Source organism: Trachypithecus francoisi, unplaced genomic scaffold (assembly GCF_009764315.1).
Source record: "Trachypithecus francoisi isolate TF-2019V2 unplaced genomic scaffold, Tfra_2.0 Lachesis_group14, whole genome shotgun sequence".
Classification (NCBI taxonomy): Eukaryota; Metazoa; Chordata; class Mammalia; order Primates; family Cercopithecidae; genus Trachypithecus; species Trachypithecus francoisi.
This window is the reverse complement of record NW_022681459.1, coordinates 33826860-33847372: the sequence shown is the minus strand read 5'-3', so window position 1 is coordinate 33847372 and position 20513 is coordinate 33826860. Positions and strand designations below refer to the sequence as shown.

At 51.5% G+C, this 20513-nt stretch overlaps 3 protein-coding genes across 5 annotated transcripts in view; 1 reads left to right on the top strand and 2 right to left on the bottom strand.

The window, feature by feature from the left end:
* Positions 1 to 20513, top strand: part of LOC117096507 (aggrecan core protein-like) — a 443073-nt gene that overhangs the window by 149674 nt on the left and 272886 nt on the right. The window lies entirely within an intron of this gene.
* On the bottom strand, positions 1784 to 11471 carry ZNF70 (zinc finger protein 70). Of its 3 annotated transcripts, none has more exons than XM_033233972.1 (2): positions 10310 to 11471; positions 1784 to 5412 (listed from the first exon to the last, which is right to left on the bottom strand). In XM_033233972.1, the coding sequence occupies exon 2, from the start codon at positions 5331 to 5333 to the stop codon at positions 3993 to 3995; it is 1341 nt and encodes a 446-aa protein (XP_033089863.1). In that variant the 5' UTR covers positions 5334 to 5412; positions 10310 to 11471; the 3' UTR covers positions 1784 to 3992. The 3 variants fall into 3 exon arrangements, with proteins under 3 accessions (XP_033089863.1, XP_033089862.1, XP_033089864.1); XM_033233971.1 differs by having other exon boundaries at positions 2741 to 5412; positions 10580 to 11471; XM_033233973.1 differs by having other exon boundaries at positions 2741 to 5412; positions 10604 to 11471.
* Positions 12295 to 14021, bottom strand: VPREB3 (V-set pre-B cell surrogate light chain 3). The gene is made up of 2 exons (XM_033234025.1): positions 13873 to 14021; positions 12295 to 12749 (listed from the first exon to the last, which is right to left on the bottom strand). The coding sequence occupies exons 1-2, from the start codon at positions 13919 to 13921 to the stop codon at positions 12427 to 12429; spliced, it is 372 nt and encodes a 123-aa protein (XP_033089916.1). The 5' UTR covers positions 13922 to 14021; the 3' UTR covers positions 12295 to 12426.

Below are 20513 nucleotides of genomic sequence, written 5' to 3'. Positions count from 1 at the left end.
ACAAAACAAAACAAAACAAAAATCACAGACCAAAGTACCTACATTTACTACAAATATTTAAAATATGATTAATTATATCTAAGTAATCTTAGAATTATAAAGTAAAAAAACAAACAAAAAGGAGAGAGAACACATATACGCTGACAAAACAAAGAGATTAGTAAATAAAAGCAAGAGTTGGAGTTTTGTACTACTCAGCAACATCTAAGTAAACCACTGCCGTAAAAAGAAAAAAAAGAACAAAAACAAAAACAAAGAACAACTAAATTAAAAGATAACTGATTAAAATATTGCCAGGGATGATCTTTTATAACTTTACACTATTTGAGAATCTAAATAGAATAAGAGGGTTTTAAATAAATATCTAATAAGCCGGCCAGGCGCCATGGCTCACTCCTGTAATCCCAACACTTTAGGAGGCCAAGGCAGGCAGATCAGGAGGTTAGGAGTTTGAGACCAGCCTGACCAACATGGTGAAACCCCATCTCTACTAAAAACACAAAAGTTAGCCAGGCGTGGTGGTGCACGCCCGTAATCCCAGCTACTCAGGAAGCTGAGGCAGGAGAATCACTTGAACCCAGGAGGCAGAAGTTGCAGTGAGCCGAGACAGCACCACTGCACTCCAGCCTAGGCGACAGTGAGACCCTGTCTAAAAAAAGAAACAAAAAAGCCCCTATAAAACAAGGAAAGAATTTGAACAGAGGGAATGAGGCTCTGGGGCTCTGGTCATACTTCCAAAAAAGAAAAGTACCTGGTCTTATCATGTTTATCTGTTAACCCCTGGGGGAGAGGGGGATCTTCATCTCCATGTTACACAAAAATTAGAAAAAGAGAGGGAGGGAGAGGAGGAGAAAGTGCATATTTCAAAATGCAAGAACAGCACAGAATTATGAGCTGGGAGTGATGCTGGAGTGATCAGGGGCGGCCTGAACTCCATGTGCTCAGAGTGGGTAAAGCAGGTTGGCCGAAACGAGGGTTTATGTGCAGAAAAGCTCCTGAAAGTTGGTTTTAAGGAGAGTGGTGACTTGTGCAAAGTGATGCTTTAAAAATCAATTTGGCCGGGCGCGGTGGCTCAAGCCTGTAATCCCAGCACTTTGGGAGGCCGAGGCGGGCGGATCGCGAGGTCAGGAGATCAAGACCATCCTGGCTAACACGGTGAAACCCCGTCTCTACTAAAAAATACAAAAAACTAGCCGGGCGACGTGGCGGGCACCTGTAGTCCCAGCTACTCGGGAGGCTGAAGCAGTAGAATGGTGTAAACCCCGGGAGGCGGAGCTTGCAGTGAGCTGAGATCTGGCCACTGCACTCCAGCCTGGGGGACAGAGCGAGACTCCGTCTCAAAAAAAAAAAAAAAAAAAATCAATTTGGCTGGGGTGTGCAGGAAGGATGGGGAGGGAGAGACCAAAGGTAGGTACAGACGTTTGCCAGATGATAACGGTGGGGGAGAGGGGCAGGGGTAAAGAGGAGGTAGATCTTTCAGGGGCCCCTGCTTGATGTCACCTGCTGTCCCAACTGCATCCTAGCATTCTCTCTTCACTCTGGATAGAGACAGACCTGAAATGAGGCCACTTGCAAGCAATGCCCAGGGCACCACCCAGTTGGTCCAACTGGTCATACAGAGGGTTCTGGTGGACAATGGAGTGCTGGTTAAATGTTAAATGTTTCACATACGTAGCAAAGACAGGGGCTGGACAGAGGCATGACTGGAACTCCCACCATGACCTCTCCAGCCCATCATATCTGTCATTTGGAAATCTCTGGCCTATCAAGCCCAACTTAATTATGGTTTTCCCATGTTTATTCATCAAAACTAGGCATAATGGCCATGCTGAGCTTCTGATCAGCTGCAATAGCCAGTGTTACCATGATGAGGTTATGTTAGCTCAGCCATAAATGTTTAGGAAACTTCAAAGCAGCCTAGACTGCCTCCTTCCCCACTAGCTCTGAGGAGGGAAGTCAGGACTAAAGAGATCCCCGAGGCCCCAGACAAACACTTTCCAAGCGCTCAACTGACCATCACTGCCTGAGCCCATCCCTGAGGCTCCGGGTACAGGGAGCAGGGAGTGGGGGCACTGAGACAGAATGGCCTTCAAGCTCCGCTCAGCCAAAGTCAGCAGGCTGACATTGGAAGCTGTCAAGGGATGCATAAAAGCCCAGCACGGGCCAGGCACGGTGGCTCATGCCTGTAATCCCAGCACTTTGGGAGGCCCAGGCAGGCAGATCATGAGGTCAGGAGATTGAGACCATCCTGGCCAACATGGCGAAACCCCGTCTGTACTAAAAATACAAAAAATTACTCAGGCATGGTGGCACGTGCCTGTAGTCCCAGCTACTCAGGAGGCTGAGGCAGGGGAATCGCTTGAATCCAGGAGTCGGAGATTGCAGTGAGCAGAGATCACACCACTGCACTCCAGCCTGGAGACAGAGCAAAACTCCATCTCAAAAAAAAAGCCCCGCACAGGGCCCACAGCCTGGCTGCACACTAGGAAGTTATAATCACCTGGGGAGCTTTAAAACCTGCCACCACTGGGGCTGATTGAACTGGGCCGGGTGGGACACAGGCAATGGTACTGTTTAAACAAGCCCCACATGAACTCCTAGTTGGCAGGCGGGGAAGACAGAATAAGGAAGCGCGGAATGACACTGCTGCTACAGGAGGCTCAGGATGGCGTCCAAGAGGACGTGTCCTTGTGTGGGACAGTGCATCCACAGGCATACACAGCCCAGGCTGCAAGGGGCGGAGGGAGGGAAAGCCCTCTTCAATAAGACGTCCCACCACTCACAAACCAGATGGGAACATCTCTCCAGTCCGCAGAAATGCACAGGGGTGGGGCAGGGGTCACTCTGGGAATCTGTCCTCAGTCACCATGACTGCTCACAGTGGCCAAAGCACTTTCACCATGGCCGCATTCTGAATGGCAGCCTGGCACCAACCCTTAGAGGCACGTGGCCAGTTCCCATTACCCCAACTCTTAGATGGGGAAATGGAGCCTGGGGAGGTTACAGAACTTGTTCAAGTTCACGCAGCTAGGAGGGGGTGGAACTAGGACTTGAACCCAGACCTTCTGATTAGAACACGGCCTCCTCCAACAAGCCACCCAGCTTCCCAGGTCCCCTGACGCTGGGGTAGGAGGGCTGCGTCATTGTCAGACCAGATCAGACCCAGGCCCTGCTAATGTCCAAGGCACACTGTGGTCTTGGGGACACTGTGTCTCAGGGAGGGGTTATTCCTGGAGGGCAGTCACGTCCAGTGCCCAGGCTGAGTCACAGCTGGGTGTCAAACATCCTCCGGCCAACAGGATCAAATCTCTATCCTCCTATAACAGAGCTGTCTGAGGGAAACTGCCCTAGGGCTAAGGAGAGGGTTAAGAGACCATGCCCAGGGGCTCACCACCTGTACCCCCAATCCCAAGACCCACCCTCCAGACCTGCCTTTGTTCTGCAGACCTGTTGTGGTTGTCCCCATCAATGCCCAACCCAGTGAGAAAATTACACTTTGCTGCTGACACTTCTACTTTTGAATTCATTTTTCTTCCACTGATTTGGACTGTGAGTGTGGTTTCTGTCTTCTAAAAGTGCCAGACTGCAGCCTGATTTAAAGAGTTCATTTGATATTTTCCTGGGTTTAACTCAACTTTCTCCCTCTTGGCATTTATTCTTCTTCTGGATTCTGGGAAAAGCGAAGACAGGGTAAAATGAAAATCTGTAGGCTTGGGAGTCAAATGCAAGAAGGAGAAACTGAAGGCCAGCTCTCTTTTCCAGCTGCCCTCCCTATCGCCCCGCCTTCTCTTCCATGCAGAAAACCTGCTGAGAGCTGGCGTGCTTGGCCGGGGGCCACGTGGGGCCTTCCTGCTAGTGGGATGTTCAAGAGCGCTTAGGTTGGAGGGTTTCCATTCAGCATCAGGGAGGTAGGTGGGGTCTTGGAGACCATGCGATGTGGAATAAGGGCTCCATCTAGCACAGGCTTTCAAGCTTTGTGTGGGCTCCTCTTTCTATAACTTCTCCCCAGAATGAATCTTCTGATGGCGAATCAGGTGCGAGCTCCCCCGGAAGGACTTGCCACACAGATTGCACACGTAGGGCTTCTCTCTGGTGTGGGTTTTATAGTGCTCGATGAGGGCTGACCGGTGCCGGAAGGCTTTGCCACACTCGCAGGTGTAGGGCTTCTTGCCAGTGTGGATTCTCTGGTGCTGGATCAGCGCAGAGCTGTGGCAAAAGGCCTTGCCACACTGACAGCACTCGTAGGGCTTCTCACCGGTGTGGATGCGCTGGTGCTCGATGAGGGAGGAGCTCTGGCTGAAGGCCTTTCCGCACTTCTGACATTTGTAGGGCTTCTCGCCGGTGTGGGTCTTGCGGTGCTCAATGAGGTTGGAGCTCTGGCTGAAGGCCTTCCCACACTCATCGCATTTGTATGGTTTCTTCCCAGTGTGGATCCGCTGGTGTCGGATGAGGTGTGACCTGTGACAAAAGGCTTTCCCACAGAGATCGCACTCGTGAGGTTTCTTTAGGGTATGGATCTTCCGATGCTGGCTCAGGCCTGAGCTCTGGTTGAAGGATTTCCCACATTCCTTACACTGATAAGGTCTCTCTCCTGTATGAATCCTCTCGTGTTTTCTGAGGCTGGAGCTCCGGCTGAAATCCTTCCCGCATTCCCTGCATTCGTAGGGCCTCTTTCCGGTGTGGATCTTTTGGTGCTGCGTGAGGGCTGAGCTCTGGCGGAAGGCCTTCCCACACTCCCGGCACTCATAGGGCTTCTCCCCGGTGTGGATGATCTGGTGCCTGAGCAGGTGGGAGCTCTGGCTGAAGGCCTTCCCGCACTCACAGCACTCATAGGGCTTCTCCCCAGTGTGGATCACCAGGTGTCGGAGCAGGTGCGAGCTCTGGCTGAAGGCCTTCCCACACTCTCGACATGCGTAGGGCTTGGCTGGTTGTGGGGTTCTGTGAAGCATATTAGGTCCTGAGTCCCCTCTGTCTGTTTCCGCACAATCGCATGGACTGGGTTCTTCACTGTGGATTATCTGACATACACTGAGGTCAGATTTCTGGAGAAAGGTTTGTCCGAAGAGCTCATCATCCTGGGGTCTGGTTCCTGGGGGGATACTTTGATGCTGAACAGGGCTTGAGCACAAACTGAAATTCCCCTCGTAATCATCATGTTCTTCGTCTTGCTCACCAAGAGGGATCTCCTTGTAGATCACAGCCATTTGCTCCAAACCTCTTTCCTGAAGAAAAGGGTCCCCCAGGTCCTCCCCTGGGAAAAGTCCTCGTTGTGACTCTAACCTGTTCTCAAATGCAAAGGTCTCGCCAAACTTGGTTGCTGGGGGAACCTCCATTGTGAATCTGCTATCATCCCCAGTGGTTGTATTTCTTTAAAAATGTTCTTCTTTGGGCTACACTTAATGTTCTGACAATCTGAAAAGAAAACAGGAACGCCGTCAAGTCAGCAAGTCAAGCAGCTCATGTCCTAGAATGCCGGCTTCCTGTCCTAGAATCTAGAAATAACCAAATATGCATAAGACACAATCTTGCCCTGAAGACGATCCCAAATGAGTTAGAGGCAAGTTTTGCTTAGCACAGACAACTGAAGGCAGACAGACAGACACAGTCAAGTGCCACATCATGGTGTCTAGACTCTACGGGCTGAAGGTGTTCAGAAAGGTGAGCTAAAACAGGAAGTGGGGGCTGGGCGCGGTGGCTTACACCTATAATCCTAGCACTTTGGGAGGCCGTGGCTGACAGATCACTAGAGGTTAGGAGTGACCAGCCTGGTCACATGGTGAAATCCCGTCTCCGCTAAAAATACAAAACAATTAGCCGGGTGTGGTGGTGGATGCCTGTAATCCCAGCTACTAGGGAGGGTGAGGCAGGAGACTCACTTGAACCTGGGAGGCAAAGACTGCAGTGAGCAGAGATCACCCCACTGCACTCCAACGTGGGTGACAAAGCGAGACTCTGTCTCAAACAACAACAACAACAACAACAACAACTAGGCAGTGGGGCCACTGCAGAAAAGGAGCAAGACTCCAGCTACTGGGTGACAGAAAGAGAAAGAGACCTCTTCCCTTACCCTACTTCAGCCGCACTCCCTCCAGCCAAGTGCCCCAGCCTGGGAGTCAGCATAGCTGCTGTTATTCTCACCCAACTGGTCCCCTCCTATCTACTTCCTGAGGCTGCATGGGCAGCGTCTCTGTCTCTCAGTCCACACTGCCACTCTGCAGCTCAGGCTTCAGTGCTACCTCCTGGGATCTTTTTAGTGCTCACCTCCAAACTAGCTGCTGACCTCTGGTTTCCACCTCTCCCTCTGGTGCATGCCCTACACTAACAATAGAGTCAAATATCTAAAACATAAGCCTGATTATGGATTATGGTCGTTCCCTTCTTTTCTTTTTTTTTTTTTGAGATGGAGTTTCACTCTTTCGCCCAGGCTGGAGTACAGCGGCGCGATCTTGGCTTACTGCAACCTCTGCCTTCCAATTTCAAGTGATTCTCCTGCCTTGGCCTCCCAAGTAGCTGGGATTACAGGTGCCCGCCACCATGCCTGGCTAATTTTTGTATTTTTAGTAGAGACCGGGTTTCACCATGTTGGCCAGGCTGGTCTCAAACTTCTGACCTCAAGTGATCTACCTGCCTCAGCCTCCCAAAGTACTGGGATTACAGGCGTGAGCCACCGTGCCCAGCCTGGTGGTTCTCTTCTTAGGATCTTGTGACAGCCCAACTCCTTCACACCTGGCCCTTCCAATCCACCTCCTGCCTGTCTCTCCTATACACTTCTTCTTTTTTATTTGAGATAGGCTCTCGCCCTGTTGCCCAGGCTGGAGTATAGTGGTGTGATCTTGGTTCACTGAAACCTCTGCCTCCCAGGCTCAAGTGATCCTCCCACCTTAGCCTCCTGAACAGCTGGGACTACAGGTGTACGCCACCACACTCTGCTAATTTTTTAAATTATTTCTTTTTGTAGAGATAAGGTCGCACTGTATTGCCCAGGCTGGTCCCTCCAACACTTCCAATTTTCCAGCTCCATGACTAATTTGCACTCCTGTTGTCTGGTCCTAACAGGTAAGGACCATTCTCAGACTGCCACTTGCTCATCCTTCAGGACTTGTCCAAATGTCCCCTTTTCTTTGCACCCTCAGGTTGTTCACCATCTCAGGCCCTCACCATTAGCTTGAAAATCCCCTAAGGGCAAATACTGTGCTCCTTCATTTCAGAAGCTTCAGCCCCCAGCACAAAAGCATAATTCCAGTGAACACAGTTGTTGAATAAGTGATCAAATGGAGGAAAAGCCATTTGTTTTTGTGCTAGAACTGTCACTTTTTTTGGTCAAAGAACACTTTAGTCAAATAAGTCAACTGTCTAGGACAGGGGTCCCCAACTCCCAGGGTGGGGGACAGGCACCAGTCTGTGGCCTGTTAGGAACCGGGCTGCATAGCAGAAGGTGAGTGGAAGGTGAGCGAGCATTACAGCCTGAGCTCTGCCTCCTATCAGATCAGCAGCGGCATTAGATTCTCATAGGAACTCATACCCTATTGTGAACTGTGCATATGAGGGATCTAGCTTGTGCACTCCTCGTGAGAATGTAACACCTGATGATCTGAGGTGGAACAGTTTCATCTCAAAACCATCCCCCATGTCCCCCACCCATTCAGGGAAAAATTGTCTTCTGCAAAACTGGTCCCTGATGCCAAAAACGTTGGGGATCACTGGTCTAGGAGATATAAATAAATAAAACAGACAAAAGCAGAGCTGCTCCAGTTGAAGGAGGGCGCATTAGCAGGGACAATGAAGGAAGCTAGAACAGCCCACTCAGCACTCCCCCTCCCAGCTGTGGCCCCTGAAGAAGCCCCAAAGAGCTCTATTCAGAAACTTCTGTGCTAGATAAAGGCAAAGTCTTCAGGTGACACAATAACGATAACAACAGCTCATATTCACTGAGCACCTACTATGTGCTAGGCATTAATAGGTCCTTCATGGCACCTCATTTAATCTTCACAACTCTATTCAAAGGTACTATTATCCTTATACTGAATCTAGGGAGTAACTGCCTTAAAATATATATATACTAAATTAACCAGAATAGTCAGAACTCATTTCTATTTGAAAAAAAATTTTTTTTGTTGAGACAAGGTCTCACTCTGTCACCCAGGCTGGAGTGTAGGAGTGGAATCACCGCTCACTGCAGCCTTGACCTCCCAGGCTCAACTGATCCTCCCACCTCAGCCTCTCAAGTAGCTGGGACTACAGAGGCAAGTCACCACACCCAGCTAATTTTTTATTTAGAGATGAGATAATATTATGTTGCCCAGGCTAGTCTTGAATTCCTGGGCTCAAACAATCCTCCCACTCCACCTCCCAAAGTGCTGGATTTCAGGCATGAGCCACCATGCCCAGCAGAAATGATTTTTTTTTTTTTTTTTTTTTTTTTTTGAGATGGAGTCTCACTCTTGTTGCCCAGCCTGGAGTGCAATGGCGCAATCTCGGCTCACTGCAACCTCCGCCTCCTGGGTTCAAGCAATTCTCCTGCCTCAGCCTCCTGAATAGCTGGGATTACAGGCACTGGCCACCAGGCCCAGATAATTTTTGTATTTTTAGTAGAGACGGGGTTTCACCATGTTGGCCAGGCTGGTCTCAAACTCCTGACCTCAGGTGATCCGCCCGCCTTGGCATCCCAAAGTGCTGGGATTACAGGAGTGAGCCACCACGCCCGGCCCAGAAATGATTTTTTAAAATGATTTTTCAGCCAATAGAAAGACTGGATATATTTTAAAAAAGGACTGAACTAAAGTATTTTCTTTTTCCAGGATGGAGTGCAGGGGTGTGATTACAGCTCACTGGAACCTCTGGCTCCCGGGCTCAAGTGATTCTCCTATCTCAGCCTTCTAAGTAGCTGGGACACCATCCTGGCTAACACAGTGAACCCCGTCTCTACTAAAAATACAAAAAAATTAGCCGGGCTGGGTGGCCGGCACCTATAGTCCCAGCCACTTGGGAGGCTGAGGCAGGAAAACGGTGTGAACACAGGAGGCGGAGCTTGCAGTGAGAAGAGATCGCGCCACTGCACTCCAGCCTGGGCGACAGTACGAGACTCTGTCTCAAAAAAAAAAAAAGAAAAAAGAAAAAAAGAAAAGAAATGAAACAAAAGTAGCTGGGACTACAGGCACGTGCCACGCCTGTCTAATTTTTGTACTTTTTGTAGAGACGGGTTTTCGCCATGTTGCGCAGGCTGGTCTCGAATTCCTGAGCTCATGCGATCCACCCATCTTGGCCTCCTAAAATGCTGGTATTACAGGCATGAGCCCCCTCGCCCAGCCCTAAAGTATTTTCAAAAATTCTTAGATCACTTCAACTCCTCTCCCCTTCCCCCTCCTCTTCAGCAACCCATAATCTCCAACCCTTCCAGCTCTCTCACTCAATTTATGCTTTTCGACCTCATGAAATCCAAGCCATTTTTACTCTAGTTCTCCTTTGCCAGTTCCACCCCTTCTCCATCCAGCTTAGACTCTCTCTAGACTCGTCACTTAACTCTCATGCTCCAGCACCATGCTCCTCACCTCCTCGTCCGGCTGCAAGTAGCCGCTAAGTCCCAGCCTTCTCTACCAGTTCCTCCTAAGTTGTTAAATGTTGCCAAGAAAAATCACACAACTATGTATGGCATCACGACAAATTTCGAGTTTCCGATTTCAGCTGGGACCTCAGCTCTGGCATCCGATGACCTCCTCATTGCCAAGTCCCTCTCTTCTCAGTCCTCACCTTCCCACCCCATCTGGCACTGCTCTCCAATACCTCCTTCTCAAAACCCTTCATTTCAGAGGTTGCAAATTGGCAGCCTGGAGATCCTGCTACGTTATGGTTGGCTCTCGAAGAGCTCGGCTTTTCCTGTTCATTTTCCTTAGTTGCCAATATTTAAAACTCAGTAGGTTTCTGGCTTTCTCTTGAAAAACAAAGATGTGACAATATCCCTTCACCTGCCCACATTGCCTACCTGGGTGCATGAAAGCTTTGAGCTACCCCCGCAACCCCATCCCCACCCTCGCTTTCTTCCCTTGGCTTCTGAACGCTTTCTTCCCAATTTTCATGCCTTCCAAGTTCTCTTTCTTGGTATCTTTAGATTGCAACTCTTCCTCCTCCCACCTGTTAAATCCTGATGTTCTCAAACTTCCCTCCGTAGAGGTTTTCCATTCCCACTATGTAGCCCCTACACGCTGAAGTCTCCACTCAGGATAAAAAGTTGGCAACCCTTTATCTGTCTCCCACAACATGTTAAGTGTTTTTGGACCCAAAATGCAAAGGTCTGCAACTCCATGCTTCCCACCTCTGTCAGGGCCTTCTCCGGGTCCTTCTGCATCTGTCATCCCATCCTCCAGAGAGTCCCTAGGGCCTGGGCACCCTGCAAACCCTTAGTGTAGTCAAGGTTTCCTGGCTGGGGGCCCAAGAGTGGCCACGGACCCGCACACGCTGCCCAGGCGGCGACGTGGCGCCCCTACAGGTTTCCCCGCTATTGGGGACACGCGCACCCAGGGCCACCGGAGAGACAGGTGGTCAGGCGGACTTGAGTCACACCGACGGACGCGGGGCCACTCACCTGGACCGGGGCGGGGCAGCTCACCTGGGCCGGGGCGGGGCCGCAGGCGGGCGGGGCGGGGCCGCACCTGAGCTGCTCCAACCCGCGGCCGAGACGGCCGACGCTGCCTTGCTCCGCTGCAGCTGCGGACGCTGTGCCCGCGGCCGCCCTAGAGCCCAGAGCCCCGCCCCCGACCCGCGGGCACTTCCGGGACCACTCTAGGCCGCGCGGAGGTCCCGGCGTCTCGGTGGTCCCACCCCGCCGGGGTTTGCAGCGGGTAGCCGCTCGAGCCCCGGAACATAAGGACCCGAGTCAGGAGAGCCTCTCCGGTCGGCATGGTGGCTCTGGCCCTCCGGGAAACAGAGATGGGCAGGCGTTGGCAGGAGAGTAGAGGAGGAAACAGGTCGGGACGGGCGGGCGGACCTCGAGCCGCCGGCACTCGGGGAATCTGCGCTGGGGCTGGGTGCAAGCCAGAAGCTACTGAAGCAGCTGGGGTCTTCAGGGAAAGGAGAGTGGAGCCCCAGAGCTGTCGACCCTGTCACTTCACACAGGCACCGGGGTCCTGTTAGGATCTGCCTCCCTCAACCTGTTTCAAGGGTAGCCCTGGTCCTGCCTGCCCTCCCCGCCCCCAACAGAAAGAGATGAGAAGGGGCAGGCGAAGAGCTAGGAGTGTCTGCGGGACCATCCCAGGACCCTGAGCCCTGCAACTCTCTGCATCCCAGGGCTGACTTCGACCTGAAGCGCCGTCTCTCAGGGAGGGAAGAGGAATGTGTTATTGAAATCTACGCCCCCCTGGCCGGGCGCAGTGGCTCACGCCTTTAATCCCAGCATTTTGGGAGGCCGAGGCGGTTGGATCACGAGGTCAGGAGTTCGAGACTCAGCCTGACCAACATGGTGAAACCCTGTCTCTACTAAAAATTAGCCGGGAGTGGTGACACGCGCCTGTAATCCCAGCTACTGAGGCAGGAGAATCGTTTGACCCTGAAAGGCGGAGGTTGCGGTGAGCCAAGATAGTGCCATTGCACTCCAGCCTGGGCGACAGAGCGAGACTCATCTCAAAAAAAAAAAAAAACAAACATCTCCACCCGCTCCTTGCTGCTGATGGCAAGACTGACTCCTCCACCCAGTGTTCTGCCCATGCCCGCCCCAGCTCAGGTGCAGCTGCCCAGCTTGTGGGAGAGCTTCCCTCCACAGACCTTGGCCCAATCACAGGACATCAGGAGAACACATTGTCCCGAGAAAAGAGATTCTGCCCCAGCCGTCTGCCCACCTGCCTTCAGCACCCTCAGCCATGGCGCTCGAGTGCCCCCGCATGCTACCTACACACACCTGCCTTCCTGCCCCATCAATGCTCTGTCGGGCCTTGGGCACAGACTCCAAGGGGTAGGCAGTGGCTGCCCCTCCCCAAGCCAACAGCCTGAGCTTCATGGGGACCCTAGAGCCATAACCCTTGGACCATAACCAACCATGCAGAGTTGGGGGCATCAAGGGCTGGTTCCTTTTTCTCCCTCCAGCTCCTCAGGTCACAGGAAGGTCAGGCTACCAGTTTGAGTCCCCAGGGGGCCAGGGGGGAGTCTGGGCCATGCCCCAAGAGTCTCAGGTGCTTCCTCTTTGACAACGGACCCCAGAATCCCCATTCCCCCGCACACTGCACCCCACCCCAAGAGTGGGTCTTCAACTCCCAGACCCACCACAGTCACATTTTTCAGCCAGGATCTCATGACCCTCACAATAGCTGTTGTTGACATGTTGAATATTATTAACCCATTTTACAGAGGGGAAGCAAGGCTCAGAGAAAGTTAAAAACGGACCCAAGGTCGGGGCAGAAACTGGAGGCAGAGGGGAGGCACTCCTCTCACACCCCACCCCTAGGGACCAAAGCCGTAGCCAACAGAGCAGTAGTAATCCGCGTCATCTTCAGGCTGCACGGGACTGATGGTGAGGACACAGGCATTGTGGGCCTCATCCTTGGCTGCAGAGAATCGATCGGGGATGTCAGCAGGCCGGTGGTGATCCTCCTCCGAGCGGTAGTAGAGGAGATATCGAGGGGCACTGCCTGCCCGCTGCTGGTACCAGGACACACCATAGTCCCTGATGGTGACGTGCTGGGGGCTGAGCGTGCAGGAGAGTTGAGCCACTTGGCCTGGGAAGACCAGCAGTGCATCCGGCTGGGCCAGGACTGTCCGGGAGACTGAGAGATACAAACCCACTCAGGCCCAGCCTGAGCTCCTTCTCTCCCACCCCTGCCCTATGAAAACTTGGTTGGACTCCATGGAGACTTCCAGTTCCAAAGGGCTCATAGCCAAGTGCTATGGGATTAGCAGTGAATGGGGCGCAGGAGGCCTGGTTCTGTGTGACTTAGGGTGCCCTCTCTGGACCTCCATCTCCCTTTGTGAGTGAGGGATTTGGAGTTAGCCCCCAAGTCCCCATTAGTGCCATACCCTAAAGGATCCGTGTTCAGTTAAAGGCCCAGAGCTCAGAAGGTTGGACCAGCAGCCTCTAGGTCCCTCTGCTACCCACCCACGTTTCTGAAGAACTGCACCCCTCCTCCCCCACTTCCCTGCCCACTTCACTTCAGCTCTTCCAAACCCTGAATACAGACTAACCAACCCCAGGAACCTCCTGGGCTGTCCCACACATCTACTCAGCCTCAGGCAACTGGCTGCAGGGACCCTCTCAGGGAGGTTAGATTGCCTCAGGTCCTGTGGGGTAGGGACCAGCCCACAATAGCTTCCCCTGTGAAAAACTAAGAAGGAGACCCAAAGTCAGAGTCCGGGGCTCTAGTGATCTGGTCGTTCACCAATGGGAAAATCAAGACCCACACAGGGAAGTGATTTGCCCCAGGTCAAGGGCAGAGCTGCCTGAAACCAGGTCACCCCTCTACCTCAATACCCCATCCAGCCAGGCGTGGTGGCTCAAGCCTATAATCCTAGCACTTTGGGAGGTTGAGGTGGGCAGATCACCTGAGGTCAGGAGTTTGAGACCAGCCTGACCAACATGGAGAAACCCTGTCTCTACTAATAATACAAAATTAGCCGGGTGTGTTGGTGCATGCCTGTAATCCCAGCTACTCAGGAGGCTGAGGCAGGAGAATCACTTGAACCCGGGAGGTGGAGGTGCATTGAGCCGAGATTGCACCATTGCACTCCAGCCTGGGCAACAAGAGCAAAACTCCCTCTCAAAAAAAAAAAAAAAATACCCCTTCCAGGACCTGCTCTACTGTCCCCATCCATTTGCCTCCTTGCAGGGGCCTTCTGGGTTCAGTACTGTTCCCCACCCCACACCCAGGTGAGTGAGGCCCAGGGAGGATTCACCTGACAGGAAGGTCCCCATCAGAAGGAAGCTGAGGCACCAGCAGGCCATGGCCAGAGGCAGGGAGGCAGGCAAGGAGAAGTTCTGCAAGGCTATATGCTCCAGGTGCTTTGGGGCACAGGGCTGGGAAGACCACTGGACCACAACAGAGCATGCAAATCAGCCTATTGACTGAGGAAGGAGGGGTGGTGACTGGCGCCCAATGGCCAAGCCCCATCTTCCCAAATGCCAGGGTCCTGGCACCACAAGGCCTTCCAAGAACAGGAGCCCGGCCGGGCGCGGTGGCTCAAGCCTGTAATCCCAGCACTTTGGGAGGCCGAGACGGGCGGATCACGAGGTCAGGAGATCGAGACCATCCTGGCTAATACGGTGAAACCCCGTCTCTACTAAAAAATACAAAAAAAAAAAATAGCCGGGCGACGAGGCGGGCGCCTGTAGTCCCAGCCACTCGGGAGGCTGAGGCAGGATAATGGCGTAAACCCGGGAGGCGGAGCTTGCAGTGAGCTGAGATCCGGCCACTGCACTCCAGCCTGGGCGGCAGAGCAAGACTCCGTCTCAAAAAAAAAAAAAAAAAAGAACAGGAGCCCAGAAGTCCTCATGTGCAGTTATAGCAGGTAGAAATCTACTTTTTTTATTGAGGTACAACTAGCATACAGTAAAGTGCATAAATCTTAAGTGTATAGCTTGATGATTTTATGTATATGTATGTATGCTCGCACACACACACACACACTCCTGCAACCTCCACCCAGATCAAGATTTAGAAAATCTCAGCTGAGGGCGGTGGCTCACGCCTATAATCCCAGCACTTTGGGAGGCCGAGGAAGGCGGATCACTTGAGGTCAGGAGTTCAAGACCAGCCTGACCAACATGGTGAAATCCCATCTCTACTAAAAATACTAAAATTAGCTGGGCATGGTGGCAGGTGCCTGTAGTCCCAACCACTGGAGAGGCTGAGGCAGGAAAATTGCTTGAACCCGGGAGATGGAGGTTGCAGTGAGCCAAGATCGCACCACTGCACTTCATCCTGGGTGACAGAGCGAGACTCTGTCTCAAAAAGAAAAAAAGAACATCGCCATCTCCCCAGAGGTCCCCTCAGTTAATAATGACCTGCACCCTCAAGGGAATCATCATTCTGACTTCTATCACCTTAGATTAGTTTTTGCCTGCTCTAGAGCTTCAACTATAAGTGGAACGACAGTGTGCCCTCTTTTGTGCTGCTTCTTTTGTTGAACATGATGAGAGTGATCCATGTGTGTGCAGCAATATTTCATTCATGCCCATAGCTGTGTGTAATCCATTGTGTGAATGCACCGTAATCAGTTTCTCCATTCTCCTATTGTTAGACATTTGGATGCTCTCCAGCCTTTGGCCATTACAAAGAAAACTTCTGTGAATGTCTCTGTCCATGTCTTTTGGTGCACTCATTTGTGCTGGAGAGACACCCAGGAATGGAGCTGCCAGACAGCAAGGAAAGAATACATTTAGCTTTACTAGGTCTGCTAGGGTTCCCCATGTGTTTGTATCAATCTGGTCTTCCACCAGCAGAGTAAGAGAGTTTACAGTGACTTCGCATCCTTGCCAGCACTTGACATTAATTATCACAACCTCTAATTTGCTAGGATTCCAAGTAGCTGAGGTGGTTTTGAACTTGGGTTTGAATCCTAGCTCCTGCTCTTCTTAACTGCATGACTTCGGCCAAGTTACTTCCCCCTACTGTGCCTCAGTTTTCTCATCTGGAACATGAAGTTAAGCATAATGCCAGCCTGAGGATTATGAAAATGCAAAGATGGGACCTATTTGCTAAGTGCTGGCCACAGGGGGTGGATTAACCATGTCATTTATTTTCTGTATTCCAATGCTCTGTAATCTGGGGCCTTGTTGTCCATTGTGGGACTGACCTTCCCAAGGTTACCCAGTCTCTATAGATAGTAAATAACTCTTTTTCTTTTTTATCAGACAGAGTCTCGTTCTGTCGCCCAGGCTGGAGTGCAATGGTGCTATCTCCGCTAACTGCAACCTCTGCCTCCCGGGTTCAAGCGATTTTCCTGCCTCAGCCTCCCAAGTACCTGGGATTACAGGTATGTGCCACCAGGCCCAGATAATTCTTTTTGTATTTTTAGTAAAGATGGGATTTCACCACATTGGCCAAGCTGATCTCAGTCTCCTGACGTCAAATGATCCATCTACTTTGGGCTCTCAATGTGCTGGGATTACAAGCATGAGCCACCTCACCCAGCCATGAGAGTAAATAACTCCTCTAAAAGCATGCTTTTCAAACGCAAGTCAACTAATCCCAACCCCCTCAACTCCCTCCTTAATCTGCTCTTATACTCCACCTGCCCTAATCTCTCCAGGTCTACGCACCAGACAACTAGGGACAGCTCACACTCCAGAATCCACTTTAATTATTCAGTCCTAAACCTGCCAGCCCAGCCTTGGAAACCACAATAGAGGCCCTTGCCCACAGTTCCTCCCACTCCTTCTGCTTCCTGTGTGGCACACCTTGGTGTACTCCCTTTTTTAGGGGAACTTTGAGTAACAAACTATCTTTTCTTTCTTTCTTTCTTTTTTTTTTTTTGGAGACAGAGTTTCGGAGTTTCACTCTTTGTTGCCCAGGCTGGAGTGCAGTGGTGGGATCTCAGCGGACTGCAACCTCCGCCTCCCAGGTTCAAAGTGATTCTCCTGCCTCAGCCTCCCAAGTAGCTGGTATTTTTTTTAGTAGAGACGGGGTTTCACCACGTTGGTCGGTTTCACCGTGTTGGTCTGGCTAGTCTGGATCTCCTGACCTCATGATCTGCTCTGCTTCCCAAAGTGCTGGGATTGAAGGCAACCGATCGATCACAAACTATGTTTCAATGGCACTTTCCCCCCGCTCCACCCCTCCCCTCCCCTTCCCTTTCCTTTCTTCTCTTCTCTTTTCTTTTCATTTCTCTTGAGACAGAGTCTCCCTCTGTCGCCCAGGCTGGAGTGCAATGGCACGATGCTCGGCTCACCACAACCTTCACCTCCTGGGTTCAAGCGATTCTCCTGCCTCAGCCTCCGGAGTACCTGGGACTACAGGCATGCACTGCCATGCCCAGCTAGTTTTTGTATTTTTAATAGAGACAGAGTTTCACTGTGTTGGCCAGGCTGGTCTCAAACTCCTGACCTCGTGATCCACCTGCCTCGGTCTCCCAAAGTGCTGGGATTAAAGGTGTGAGCCGCCACGCCCGGCCACAAACTATGTTTTCTTTTTTTTTTTTTTGAGACGGAGTCTCGCTCTGTCGCCCAGGCTGGAGTGCAGTGGCCGGATCTCAGCTCACTGCAAGCTCCACCTCCCGGGTTCACGCTATTCTCCTGCCTCAGCCTCCCGAGTAGCTGAGACTACAGGCGCCCGCCATGTCGCCCGGCTAGTTTTTTGGTATTTTTTAGTAGAGACGGGGTTTCACCGTGTTAGCCAGGATGGTCTCGATCTCCTGACCTCATGATCCGCCCGTCTCGGCCTCCCAAAGTGCTGGGATTACAGGCTTGAGCCACCGCGCCCGGCCAAACTATGTTTTCAATGGCACTTCCCCCCTCCCCTCCCCTCCCCTTTCCTCCTCTCCCCCTCCTCCTCTCCTCTCCTCTCCTCTCCTCTCCCCTCCTCTCCTCTCCTCTCCTCTCCTCTCCCTCCCCTCCTCTCCTTTCCTTTCCTTTTCTTCTTTTCTCTTTTCTTTTTGTTTTTCTTGAGACGGAGTCTCGCTCTGTTGCCCAGGCTGGAGTGCAGTGGTGCGATGCTTGGCTCACAACCTCTGCCTCCTGGATTCAAGTGATTCTCCTGCCTCAGCCTCCCGAGTACCTGGGACTACAGGCACGTACCACCATGCTCAGCTAATTTTTGTATTTTTAGTAGAGACAGAGTTTCACTATGTTGACCTCGTGATCCTCCTGCCTCCATCTCCCAAAGTGCTGGAATTACAGGCGTGAGCCACCGTGGCCAGCCTTCTTTCTCTTGTTTCTTTGAGACAAGGTCTCATTCTGTCACCCAAGCTGAAGTACAGCGGCCTGATCATAGTTCACTGCAGCCGTGAACTCCTGGGCTCAAGCAGTCCTCTCACCTTAGCCTCCCGAATAGCTAGGACTACAGGTGCATGCCACCATGCCTGACTAATTCTTTTGTTTTTGTTTAATTGATGTACTTATTTTGAGACAGAGTCTTGCTCTGTTGCCCAGGCTGGAGTAGGATGGTGTGATTGTAGCTCATTTGTAGCCTCAAACTTCTGTGCTCAAGTGATCCTCCCACCTGAGGCTCCCAAGAAGCTAAGACTACAGGTGTGAGCCACCATGTCCAGCTAATTATTTAAAAAAAATTTTTGTAGGCCGGGCGCAGTGGTTCATACCTGTAATCCCAGCACTTTGGGAGGCCGAGGTGGGCGGATCACAAAGTCAGGAGATCGAGACCATCCTGGCTAACAAGGTGAAACCCTGTCTCTACTAAAAATACAAAAAAATTAGCCGGGCATTGTGGCGGGTGCCTGTAGTCCCAGTAGTACCAGCTACTCGGGAGGCTGAGGCAGGAGAATGGTGTGAACCCAGGAGGCGGAGTTTGCAGTGAGCCAAGCTCCCGCCACTGCACTCCAGCCTGGGTGACAGAGTGAGACTCCACAAAAAAAAAAAAAATTTTTTTTTAGAGACAAGGTCTTACTATATTGCCCAGTCTGATCTTGAATTCCCAGCCTCAAACAATCCTCCTGCTTCAGCCTCCCAAAGTGCTAGGATAACAGGCATAAGCCACTGTGCCTCACAAGAGTGCATCATTTTAATTGGTTTTATTATTATTCAGGTAAGGTAAGGCTAACATCAGAAAATAATTGTGACACTGGGCATAGTGGCTCATGCCTGTTATCTTAGCACTTTGAGAGGCCAAGGCAGGAAAATTGTTTGAGGCCAGCAGTTTGAGACCAGCCTGAACAGCAGAGCAAGACCCTGTCTCTACAAAAAAAATTTTTGACTGGCCAGGCGTGGTGGCTCACACCTGTAGTTTTAGCTACTCAGCAGCCTAAGGTGGGAGGATCACTTGAGCACAGGAATTTAAGGCTGCTGTGAGCCATGTTTGTGCCAGTGCACTCCAGCCTGGGTGACAGAGTGAGATTCTGTCTCAAAAAATAATAATAAGGCTGGGTGCAGCGGCTCATGTGTATAATCTCAGCACTTTGGGAGGCAGAGGCGGGGGGATCACTCGAGCTCAGGAATTTGAGACCAGCCGCAACATGGTGAAACCCCGTCTTTACGAAAAACACAAAAAATTAGCCAGGCTTGGTGGTGTGCGCCTGGAATTACAGCTACTAGGGAAACTGAGGCGGAAGAATCGCTTGAACCTGGGAGGCTGAGGCTGCAGTGAGCTGAGATTGCACTACAACCTGGGCGACAGAGTGAGACTCCATCTCAAAAAAAAAAAAAAGAAAACAAAACAAAAAAAGCATGGGAGGGGCTAGGTGGCCTGTGCCTGTAATCCCAGCACTTTGGGAGGCTGAGGTGGGTGGACCACAAGGTCAGGAGTTCGAGACCAGCCTGGCCAACATGGTGACACCCTGTCTCTACTAAAAATACAAACAAAATTAGCTGGGCGTGGTAGCAGGCGCCTGTGATCCCAGCTACTCAGGAGGCTGAGGCAGGAGAATCACTTGAACCCGGGAGGCGAAGGTTGCAGTGAGCCAAGATCGTGCCATTGCACTCCAGCCTGGGTGACGAGAATGAGACTCTGTCTCAAAACAAACAAACAAACAAACATGGGGCACTTTTCCCCAGGACAGAACCATATCTGGGGACCCACGTCCAGCAGAATACAGCTCAGGAGACTGTAAGTGTGGATCCTCCAGTGCCTGGGGCCAGAATCTGGAAGGAAAGGCCACTCCAGGCCTGGAGCCTCAGCTCTGGTAGTCACCATCTGCCATCCAAGGATCTCCTCTTCATTGCCACCAAGAAGGAAATCAAGAGACTCTATCTTGACTGTCATGGAGATACCCTGAGGAGGTGTCAAGAATGGAGTGGGACCTGGGAAGGGGCTATATAGCCTCCCCAAGGGAATTCTGGAGGCTGTGAGTTAAAAAGAGGGCACCGTTTTTTGTCTTTTTTTTTAGTCAGGGTCTCACTGTGTCACCCAGGCTGAAGCATAGTGGTATGATTTTAATTAATTTCTGCCTTGAACTGGGCTCAAGTAATCCTCCCGCCTCAGCCTCCCCCAGGAGCTGGGACTACATGTGTGAGCCACCACGCCCAGCTAATGTTTTTATTTTATTTTATTTTATTTATTTATTTATTTTTTTGAGACGGAGTCTGGCTCTGTCGCCCAGGCTGGAGTGCAGTGGCCGGATCTCAGCTCACTGCAAGCTCCGCCTCCCAGGTTTACGCCATTCTCCTGCCTCAGCCTCCCAAGTAGCTGGGACTACAGGCGCCCGCCTCGTCGCCCGGCTAGTTTTTTGTATTCTTTTGTAGAGATGGGGTTTCACCGTATTAGCCAGGATGGTCTCCATCTCCTGACCTTGTGATCCGCCCATCTCGGCCTCCCAAAGTGCTGGGATAACAGGCTTCAGCCACCGCGCCCGGCCTTATTTTTTATTTTTTATTTTTTTTGGAGATGGAGTCTCGCTCTGTCACCCAGGCTGGAGTGCAGTGGTGCAAT